Consider the following 12,007-nt stretch of genomic DNA (forward strand, 5'->3'; position numbering starts at 1 on the left):
ATTTGTTGAAGTTTTGAATTTCAGTATTTAAGAATTTTAAAATTTTAGAATTTCGGAATTTGGGATATAAGAATTTTAGAATTCAAGAGAATAAGAATTTCTGATTTTAAATACTTTAGAATTTTAAACTTCTAAACTTTTATAACCTGTAATTTTTTTTAATTTTTTTTAGAGATTAATAACTTAAGAATTTGAGAAATCATGATGTGATATGACTGAATTGAACTAACTTTGCACTGATTTGTGGAGAAAAGTTTAACTTTTTATTTCGATAATAAATTATTGTATCTTGCACAGGAAAAAAAAAAATCATTGAAAAGCATCCTTACTGACGGTTCACAATTTAGCTGGAAGAGTCATACAAATTGTATTTGTTTCATGCATTCTTCCATATGCGCGTGCTTCTTTATTGTGCCGTTTGATTTTTCTTTTTTGCTATTTTTGCTGGTGTATAATTTAAGTAATGTATATATCTTTAAAGTTTATGTTTTTAAATAGAAATCATTCCTGGTCGAATTTCCGCTTCCTATTCCTTGTTTTTTTTTCTCTTTTGCTAAAACTCTCTCTCGCATAGTTTTGAATGTATATGAAGTGTATATTGCCTTGGATTGTTGTCGCTACACGTGAGAGACCGAATCATTATTTTTTTTGTTATCTAGCACACTCTTCCATCTTTCCTTCTGTTTTTTTTCTCAACCTTAGAACAATAATGTAAAATTTGGAAGCAGAAAATGGGGGGAGGAGGAGGTGTTTAGGGAAAAATAACTACGAAATTAATTACAGTATTTTTTTTGTTAGAACTCAGAAAACAAACAAAAAAAGCCTACATTGGGTGAGAATCGATCGTTCTCACGCTTCGCCCAAGTCTTGATTAACAGGAAGGGAAGAGTAACGGGTTTGCATAAGGCACTTATTTAATTTTTCCTAATCAATTCACCTTTGGTTTCGCGCTGCTGCATTTCCACGACACGCCCTCTTTCAAACTTATTGTTTAACAAAAAACACGTGTGTAGGAGATTCTGTTTGCTTGTCTTAACCGCTAGAATATAGAATATAGCTCTCTCTTGTGAAAATATGAATGTTTGTAACAACTTTTTTTTTATTTGGCATCAAGAAGGCACACTGATTTTTTTTTTGTAATCGATTTGATGGCACATTTTTTGTTTTGTTTAAATTGCTCTACTTTTGTATGGTGTGTGGCACCTTAAAATTTACACTTGTGCGAACAATGATGTGCATTGTGGAAGCTACCTTCACGTCGACAGTTTTTTTAAGCTTCTTTTTTGTGTGCACCGAATTCGATTATTGCATTCCTGCTGAGTAAACTTCAGTTTCAAGTTATTTGTGCATGAGCTAAAATGTTGTGCTATTCGAAAGGCTGTGCTGTGCCCAAGGACGACTAGATCAACCTTTAAAAAAGGGACGCGTTTGTCCCAAAACAGGTGGATTGCGTTTTGTTTGTTTTGAAAACAATCAACTGATTTTAGAGAACCAACAAGTTTGGGCACATTAAAATATTTTTTTATTTATGATTACTATTCATTTTCTCTGTATTGTCACTGTAGATAAATATAACTTATCTTAGTCACGTCGGGGGTACAGTTCATGCTGCCAAATTCCACCAGTTTTAATTATAAATAAATATGCGCAATAAATAGAGCTTACAATTAAATAAACGAAAAGCAGGTAAACGAAAAAGAAAACACCAAAAAGCACTTCTTTCTTGACTTAAACAACTAGTGATAATCTGGTTTTTAAGGGAAATTAACTATACCATTGAGAATAAATATTTAGAACTTAAATCAAGAGCACGTTGTCCTCGACGTTCAGCAGCTTGTCGCCAATCTCGTTGGAAGAGTCGTTCGCCATCAGGTTGTTCTGCCACTTGAGCTGTTCCTCGTCAAAGGACAGCTCGGCGTCCAGCTTTTCCTGGATCTGGTCGAACGACGTCTTGAACCGCTCCTCGATCATGTTGTACGACTGAATGGACGTGTTGTCATCAAACTCGTAGTTCTCGATCGAGATGTTGTCAAACAGGTTGTCCAGAATCATCTGGTTGTCAATGTTCGTCGACTGGCCACCTCCCCCTCCTCCAGCGGTCCCAGGTGGATGCATCGGATTACCACCGTTACTGCTGCTGCTGCCCTCGCCTACTCCGATCGACTTCTTGCGCAGATATTTGAGCGCCGTCCCGTTCGAACCAGCGGCGGCAATGTACCGCACCTCCTGACCATTGGCGTCCACCAACCTAATTCGCTTGACCTCCTCACTGCTCTTGCTGCCGCCGCACTGTCCCACACTTCCGCTGCCACTTCCCTCGACCACTCGCCGCTTCAAGCCGTTGCTCTCGTCGTCGCTCCTAACTTCCGGTCCGTTCGCACTACTCCCACAATCCACCCCCTGATTCTCCTCACTCTCGTAACCGCCCAACTGCTGCGAATTGTCGGGAATCGCCGCAGCTTGCTGAGCCGGCTGCTGCTCATCCGAGTAGGCGACACCGATCACCTCCTCCTGCTGCTCGCCAACGGACGCCGCCACATCCTGCACAATCACCACGGCTTGCTGCGACAGCTGTTGCTGCTGTTTCTGCATTTGCAGCTGCAGCTGCTTGGCCTGCTGTTTGGCGCACTTGGCGCGGATCTTGCGCTCGTTCTTGATAAACAGCTCGTTGAGAATTTTTTCGTCCTTGACGACCAGCGTGGCGATAAACTTGTTCATCTCTTCCTTCGGGGGGGCTCGCTCCGGGTGGACCGTGTTGAGGTGCTTGCGCACGGACGTTTTCGCCTTAAGCGGGGACCGGTCGCAGTACGGGCACATGTAGTACGTGCTGTCGTGGATCTCCATGTGGCGCTTCAGCTGGTAGTTCTGCGGGGAGTGAAGCAAATGGTTTAAATCAAAACTCAACACAAAATACGATATACAAAGATCAGAAAAGGAACTTTTATGAACTTTTCACAGCCTTTTAAGGATATTTTTTCTGATTTTTAACCATTTTTGTAAAGATGTATTTAAAAAAAATCCTGAAATCTGGAAAAATTTATCAAACGTTTTTTGAAATTTCAACTATGGGTATTAAAGTAGGTAGGCATTTTTTTAACTTTCGTTACACAGTTCTGACTCGATTATCCAAAGTTAGATTACCAGAAGGTTTGTATGGAACTTCGGATAATCGAATCACGAACAACACATTTTGTTTCTTTTTTTGTTTTTAATATCAAGCTTGAGTTCTGCGACTCAATTTTAGGCCTTCGGATAAACGAGTCTGTACTGTATATAATATACACAGAAAAAATCATGGTAATATTACATCTGGGAAAGGGGTACATTTTTTATGTCAGAAAAAAATAAGTAATTTTACCTCTGAAAATGTGTTATTTTACCACTATTCTGGTGTAATGTCGCTTTTGAGAATGGAGGTAAAAGTTGATCATTGAACCTTCTAAAATAACACCTTCCAAATTTACAAAAAAAATTGCTGTGTACCAGACTCGATTATCCGAAGGACTCGGAAAGTTTTCACTTCGGATAATCGAATCACGAAAAATATGTTTTTTTGTTGTTTTATGTTTGATTGTTGAGCTCAAGTATGCGGATGGCACGTTTCGCGCGGATAGCGCGGATCTGGCGCGGATTTGCTGGCTAATTTTGCTCAGGCGCGGATTTCGCGCGGATGGCAATTTTGATAAATAAATTTATTGAGAGAGATAGAATGAATTTTAAGTTATTAAGAAAAATATTATCAGGAATGACGATAATTTGTTTTTTACTTTGAGTGCAAGAATTTCATAATTTTTATTAATTGAATTTTCTTCTGAAAATGTTTGTTTGTATTTTCTTAGTACGAAACGTCGAAAAATGAAGATGAAGATTATGTAGAAATTATTTTTTATATGTTTCTTGTCATTTCTTAACATCTCCGGCTCTGAATATTTAATTTCTTTTTGAGTAATGTTTTTTAACCTTATTTATTTTTAATTTTATACTGGATTTATTCAATTTTTATTTTGGTAAATCAAATATTACAAACTTTTCCATAAGATATAGACATTAGAATGTGTAACAAAAACTATTTTTGGGGCTTGTTCTTGTGGGCGCCAAATTAGAGCTTGATTGGACGTAACAAAAGCTGACCTTCACTTTCGAATTTTGGAATGGAATTTAATCGGTAGAAATATTTTTTTTCTAAACTTAAACATTCTTGGCAAAAATAAAAAGATCAGAACATTCCAAATTCAAAGCTTCAGAAATTCAAAAATTCGAAAAAATAATTTGTTTTAATAGTTTTTATTATAAAAAAAATTTAAATACATATTATTATTTTTCGAAATTTCTAAAATTGTAATTTAAAAAATCTGAAATTTCGAAATTCAAAATTTTAGCAATCTGAAATTCAGAATACCAAAAATTTGGGTAATCGAAAATTTGAAGATTCAAAAAAATCAAAACTAAAAAGTCAAAATTTAAAATCTAAAAAATAAAAAATTCAAAACAATACAGAAAAAAAATCTCAAATCTAAAATAATTTTAGTATTCTTAAATTCTTAAATTCTAAAATCCTAAATTCTAAAATCCTAAATTCTAAAATTCTAAAATTCTAAAATTCTAAGATTCTAAAATTCTAAAATTCTAAAATTCTAAAATTCTAAAATTCTAAAATTCTAAAATTCTAAAATTCTAAAATCCTAAAATTCTAAAATTCTAAAATTCTAAAATTCTAAAATTCTAAAATTCTAAAATTCTAAAATTCTAAAATTCTAAAATTCTAAAATTCTTAAATTCTTAAATTCTTAAATTCTTAAATTCTTAAATTCTTAAATTCCTAAATTCTTAAATTCTTAAATTCTTAAATTCTTAAATTCTTAAATTCTTAAATTCTTAAATTCTTAAATTCTTAAATTCTTAAATTCTTAAATTCTTAAATTCTTAAATTCTTAAATTCTTAAATTCTTAAATTCTTAAATTCTTAAATTCTTAAATTCTTAAATTCTTAAATTCTTAAATTCTTAAATTCTTAAATTCTTAAATTCTTAAATTCTTAAATTCTTAAATTCTGAAATTCTGAAATTCTTAAATTCTTAAATTCTTAAATTCTTAAATTCTTAAATTCTTAAATTCTTAAATTCTTAAATTCTTAAATTCTTAAATTCTTAAATTCTTAAATTCTTAAATTCTTAAATTCTTAAATTCTTAAATTCTTAAATTCTTAAATTCTTAAATTCTTAAATTCTTAAATTCTTAAATTCTCAAATTCTTAAATTCTTAAATTCTTAAATTCTTAAATTCTTAAATTCTTAAATTCTTAAATTCTTAAATTCTTAAATTCTTAAATTCTTAAATTCTTAAATTCTTAAATTCTTAAATTCTTAAATTCTTAAATTCTTAAATTCTTAAATTCTTAAATTCTTAAATTCTTAAATTCTTAAATTCTTAAATTCTTAAATTCTTAAATTCTTAAATTCTTAAATTCTTAAATTCTTAAATTCTTAAATTCTTCAATTCTTCAATTCTTCAATTCTTCAATTCTTCAATTCTTCAATTCTTCAATTCTTCAATTCTTCAATTCTTCAATTCTTCAATTCTTCAATTCTTCAATTCTTCAATTCTTCAATTCTTAAATTCTAAAATTCTTAAATGTTTTATTTTTAAATTCTTTGTTCTTGAATTCTTAAATTTTTGAATTCCGCAATTTTTGAAGTCCTATTTTATGTAAGAGATTTTGAAATAATGAGGAAACATTATTTTAAATATCGGAAATTAAATTTCTTTCGGAGTGAAATTTTAGCGAGGATTTTGGATTACAAACTATATAAAAATCTTAGATTTTGAATATTTAGACTTTCGAAATATAACATTTTATCATATTATAATTTTAGATTTTGATTAAATTTTGAGGTTATATTTTTGAAGTTAAAGTTTTAGGTTTTTCAATATTGTATTTTCTATTTTGAAGATTTGTTTTTTCATGACCCTTGCCTTGACCGTATCTTGAGGATTTTTTTAAAATGGATTTATTGCTTTCATTCTTTTGGAGCCTTTGAACATAAAACGAGTTTTTTTAATCAAATACTTTCTGAATCAGTTTTTCTTCATTAAGAAATTAAATGTCTTAAATGTTGGTCGCTTTTTTATATGGCGTGGAATTCGCGCGTTTTCGGATTTTAGGTCGGCGCGGATTTTGCGCGGATTTTTTTTCGACTTTCCCGTAACAACCCTGAAAAATGCATTTTTTAATTTTTAAGGCAATCAAACATTCAAGTCTGATTGAAATGGGGTCGCAGAATTTGAATTTGATGTTGAAAGCAAGACAATAAAATGAAAATACGAAAAAGTTGTGTTCGTGATTAGATTATCCAAAATCCCATACAAACATTCGGATAATCGAACTTCGTATAATCGAGTCTGGACTGTATTACAATTTTCTATTTATTACCGATTTCAATGTTAAAAGTTGAAACTTTTGAAGAATTCTTTTCGATAATAATAATTTCATAATTCTAAAATCAAACTTGATTTTTGTTATAGACTTTAACAAAAATCAAGTTTGATTTTAAAATAGGTAATTTTGCTGATTTCATAATTTAAACCAAATTTTAAATTTGTTGAAATATTTTCATTTTTATGATCAGAAAATTTAAGTTTCAATTTTTAACATTGAAAATTTGATCAATACTTGAAAATATCAAGGGAGAGTTATTTTATAACGTAACGTACTTTGAGGGTGGGGGGTCGAAGACCGTGTTACGCTCCATACATTTTTATTTAAATTTGTATGGAAATATAACCTGAACACGGTGCATATTATCAAAAAAGTGTAAAGTTCTTTTTGATTGCATACGAAATCGATATTTTTTATATTAATTTTGATTTTTGTATTTTTTAATCCGGCTGAAACTTTTTTGGTGCCTTCGGTATGCCCAAAGAAGCCATTTTGCATGCCATTTCGGTATGCCCAAAGAAGCCATTTTGCCCAAAGAAGCCATTTTGCATCATATTAACTTCCATACAAATTTGGCAGCTAGAATTTTTTTTTATCGATTTGGTGTCTTCGGCAAAGTTGTAGGTATGGCTAAGGACTACACGGTTTTTTGGTGATTCTATTTTCTCTTTTTGTCACCAAAAGTTGATTTCTCAGGTGAGTTTTCAAAAAGCCGTAAGAGCCATTGGTAAACAAAGCCCTTTTTGCATCGGTATTCGACCTACTTACGATAAACCAATTTCAAAAATGCTTGTGATTTGTCATCTACACGTCCTTCAAGTCCTGCCCGTGTGGATCAATCGGACCGCGCACTGGACTCACAATTCAGAGGTCGCCGGTTCGAATCCCGCGGCGGGCGCTCTAAAATTCTTTGTGTAAATATGGGTATTCGGCGCCGTCGCTCCGTGCCATACTTTCATACACTTAGGAGCCCAGGGCGGCGAAGTCCTTGTAGATAAAAGGAAGGCCGACAGCTATAAAGTCAACTTCGTTTTTTCGTTTTTTAAACTAAAAACAAATGAAATATTGTTGCAATTTGAAAAAAAAAAACTGATAATCAGTGTCGGAGGTCACGGTGGCTCTTACGGCTTTTTGAAAACTCACCCGAGATTTGCAAAAGAAAAACAATTTTTATTTTTTTTTTTTTTCATTTTCTGATATGTTTTAGGGGACATTTCCAGAATGGGCAGAAAATCTTCGACCGAGTAATGAATATTTTAATCAATACATTTTTTTTTCAAAAAATCGAAATACTGGTCGCAACCATTTTTCCACTTAATTTTTCGATGTAAAATCGAATTTGCAATAAAAAAGTACTTAAGTGAAATTTCGATAAAGTGCACCGTTTTCAAGTTATAGCCATTTTAGGTAACTTTTTTGAAAATAGTCGCAGTAATTGCCAACTTTTGAAAAAAATAATTTTGAAATGCTGATATTTTTCATTTTTGAACTTTGCAAAATTTTTAAAAACAGGAAAATTGATGTTTTCTAAGTCTCACCCAAACAACCCACCATTTTCTAATGTCGATATCTCAGCAAGTAATGGTCCTATTTTCAATGTTAACATATGAAACATTCGTGAAATTTTCCGATCTTTTCGAAAACAATATTTTCAAACAAATTTTTGATCAAGACTAACATTTCAAAAGGGCGTAATATTGAATGCTTGTAATAATGTGAAATTATTTATATAAATTTAGCGTTGTTTGATCCCATATTGTTAACTATGAAAAAATCTACATTTTCAAAAAATATTATCATTGTATTAACAGTATTCGAAGTCCGGGAAATTGGTTTTGATTAAATTAATTTTCAAAAGTTACATTACATGTGTTATCGATACTTCGATACTTCTATCTTTATCGTTTCTACGAAAACGTTATCGAACCACGATATGGTTATCGATATCGATTGTCTCATGTAGTTTCTCGACTTGAGTAACAATTCAGTTATTTTTTTTTTAAAGAGAGAACTGTAATAAAAAAAACTTTAATACATCAGAAGATGTAAATTTAAACACTGTGCTTCAAGGCTACGGCCCTTGCGAAGAATTGAGTAAAAATGTTGGTATTTCAATGATATAACCTATTTAATGAGTACAACTAACTTACAGACTTGTTCCAAGTCTTCAACATCATCCTTCGAAAACATTAGAGCCAAAAAATCAGCCAACACAACAAAACAATCAAACACACACTCACCTTCGGGAACACCCTATCGCACTCCTCGCACGGATAGCTGGCTTGGGTTAGTTGCGCACCAGTGGGGCTATCGCCACTATCGCCGTCTTCGTACAACAGCTGCTGGTTACTATCGTTAGCGTCTGCCTATTTTTCGGGAAGGCATTAGGGGGGCAGAAGGCAGAAGCCACACCACACGGAAGAATATAAGCGTTTGAGCAGTTGATAGCGCAATGCAATGCGATCAATCGGCACATCGAGAGAGAGAAACGGAATCGGTACTTACGGAGAGTTCGTCCGGTCCGAGGAAGCTGTTGCTGCTGGCGTCGCCACTGGTGATGATGGTGGTGGCGCCGCCATTGCTGTTGGAGCCCATTTTGATCGGGGACAGCGTGAGCAGGTGCGAGTCTTGGCTTTCGTCCACGTTGATGCCGCTGCTCTCGATGAGGGCGTTCAGGGCGCACGAACCCTCGGATTGGGGGGCAGCCGTCGTCGGCGTCGTTGTTGCTGTTGTGGTGGGATGTAGCGACGGGAGTCCGACAAACTGCTGCTGCTGCTGTTGGGGCGGTGGGAGAATCGAGGGTGGTGACGGGCCGTGGCTCGAGATTGGCACCAGCTTGGGTAACTTGTCCGTTGAGTTTAATACTTTAACATCTATCTTATTGCCTAGAGCGTTGCTGTTTTGGTTCAAAAACAGTTGACTAGTATCGATCAGGTTGTTGTTGGTCAGCTCGAGGTTCGAGATGATGATGATGCTGTGCGATTTGTTGCCGGCCGTTGTTTGGTTGGCCGTGGCCGTCGCCGGGATGGTCGTGAGCTGCAGTGGACCGGCCGGGGTCGTCGAGGTTGGTAACTTGACGTTGTTCAGATGTTTCTTCTTGTTGTATGGGCGAGGCACGTGGACCGGGGGTGGAGGTGGCGGCTGCTGGATCTGCTCCACGGGCGTTATGACGATGGGACCGCTATTGGTGGGACTGTTGGCCGCGGCAGGAGATGCACCGTTGCTGGATGCGGCCGCGGCTTCCATCTTCTTGCTCTTCTGGGTTAGCTTCGTTGCGAGTGCTTTGGCTATTGCCGGCTTAATCGGCGAAGTTTTCTTCTGGTTGATCTGGGTCAACACCTTCTTCTCGGTCTTGTAGTCATTCGAAATGGTGTAGACCGTGTGAACCTTGCGCAGATGCTTCTCTAAAGCGTTTGGATTCTTGAACAACTTTGCACACACGATGCACTTGTACAGCTGCTTGCCGTTTGGAGCCTGAACGTCGGTGATCATGTCCTGACTCGAGCTGGTATTCGTGATCGGGATCGTCGTGATACTCGACAGCGCCACCAAAGGCTGCGCAACCGAAGGTTGCTCAAATTCCACCTGCTGCTCAACCTCCATATCCGACTGTATCTGCAACGGCTCCGCTTCCAACAAAACAGTCCCATCATTTGCCTCGTCCCCGGCCATGTCCAACAAGTGGTGGTGATGATGGTGGTGGTGATGGACGTCCATATCGGTCCCCGGTTCGGTCGCTTCAAACGGCTCCAGACTGGGCTTCAACTCGTCCAGCCCGGTAGACTCGAGCTCGTCAAACGGAATCGACGGCTCGTCCTTGGGTTCACCGCCGGCCAGAAGTAGCATCTTATCGGATGACTCTGACTGTTGGCGGAGCAAACCGTCGGTCATCTGATCCTGGGGAATGAAAATAATATATTCGATGTTGTTAAAAATTTATTGTATTTTTAACATATTTCACGATGTTCACATAGGCATCATTTGCGCTAGAGTTTAGGATGGTATAAAATCTGGTTCCTGAATTGTGAATTTAAAAAATATATTATTTTGGGAAGTACATATCAAAAATATGTCAAATTAAATTTTGAAACTCATATAAGGTTCATTCTCCGCTAACCCACACAGCAGTTGCTCAGACCACTCTTTGAATTGCGTGAAACTTTGAATTAAAGTGTTATTTTTGATATTTGATCCATTTTTTGATTTGGAAATTTTTATGTAAAATTGGACGTCCAATTTGATGACGTACCGTAATCTGGGGTGAATCGGGACTACAGTCTGAATAGGGACAGCAGTTTTTAGAGCACTTAAAGCTTTTAAATTTGGAAATGGATGTACACATTTTGTTGGCCTGAGTCTGTTCTAACCGAAACCAACCAGAAAAATCAAAATTTAGTGCTCCAACATGATTAAAACTGCTGTCCCGATTCGCCCCATGTGTCCCGATTGACCCCAGTTTACGGTACTCAAAATTCCGAAAAAAATCTTTTTCATCGAAAGAAGTACAACACTTGTTTTAGATATTCATCGTTGCTTAACTGTTTAAAAAATGAGATAGATGTAATTTTAGTGGGAATTTCATGTACCGTAAACCGGGGTGACTTTGATAGGATTTCAATTTGTTTTTAGAATATTTTCCAACAGGTAAGGTTTTTCTCAAGATTATTATATTTAAAACATGTACTGGGGTAGACCACACAAAGTCCATGCACTATTTCGGAAAAAAGCTTTTTTTTAATAATTTTTAGAAAAATAGTTACGTTAAAAATTCTTAGTTTTAATTCCGGGGTGACTTTGATAGTCATAGTTTTTCTTGTCAAAATCATATTTAAGATGTTCAAATTTTATTTGTACGCTAAATGTACCATCACTGAAGTAGCTGATATAGTTTTAAAGCAAAAAAATCAATGTTATTATATTTAGTTAACTAAGTGTATAAGCTTTTTAGCAAACTACATATAAATTTTAGGTAAAATTGTTAAAAAGTCGGAATTTTACTTGAAATTTGTTAAAACTAGTTTTGTTTATAAAATTATCGATTTATATTGCATTGTATACTGAATTCGAAGCACAAATCACAAGTTTTCACATTTTACATGAAATTTGTTCAACTGAGATTGCCTATAAATGTGGAGATTTTTTTAATTGTGTTTTAAAAACACATATTATTTATTATTTACAAACTTTTTTAACCTTCTCCTAGTGGAAAATTGTCCAAAGAATCCGAAAATGCATTCCGTTTTCCGATTCAAAATCATGTTCATTGAGAAAATCATGACATTTTGAGTAGTTTAAAATAATGACTTTCATCAACATTTTCTTAACTATAGTTAACTAGCTTTTTAAACTTTTCAAAATTTTATGAAAAGTTCTTCTCGTGGTACTTTGAACATTTCTCTACCACGGTCAGTATGATTCTAAACCATTCCTTACGTATTTTAATTGTACTCTTCATTTTGCGGAAAAATCGCAAACCTATCAAAGACACCCCGGCTACCAAAGTCACCCCTTTTTACGGTACCTTCAAATCTTAAACAACTCAGAAGAGTCTTCCTCATTTAGAATGAAATA

General features: G+C 34.8%; 1 protein-coding gene across 2 annotated transcripts in view; it reads right to left on the reverse strand.

Annotated features, from left to right (window-relative positions):
* Nucleotides 1-240: 240 nt before the first annotated feature.
* The window catches only part of LOC120426821 (uncharacterized), a 30,309-nt gene continuing 18,542 nt past the window's right edge, over nucleotides 241-12,007 (reverse strand). Inside the window, exons 6-8 of one of the 2 annotated variants that reach the window (XM_039591607.2) lie at nucleotides 8,942-10,333; nucleotides 8,677-8,802; nucleotides 241-2,865 (exon numbers count right to left, since the gene is read on the reverse strand). In XM_039591607.2, coding sequence (XP_039447541.1) covers nucleotides 1,798-2,865; nucleotides 8,677-8,802; nucleotides 8,942-10,333 — 2,586 coding nt within the window. In that variant the 3' untranslated portion in view covers nucleotides 241-1,797. The remainder of the gene's footprint in view (nucleotides 2,866-8,676; nucleotides 8,803-8,941; nucleotides 10,334-12,007) is intronic. The other variant, XM_039591608.2, reaches the window with a different exon arrangement.

This window comes from Culex pipiens, chromosome 3, assembly GCF_016801865.2.
Source record: "Culex pipiens pallens isolate TS chromosome 3, TS_CPP_V2, whole genome shotgun sequence".
Taxonomy (NCBI): Eukaryota; Metazoa; Arthropoda; class Insecta; order Diptera; family Culicidae; genus Culex; species Culex pipiens.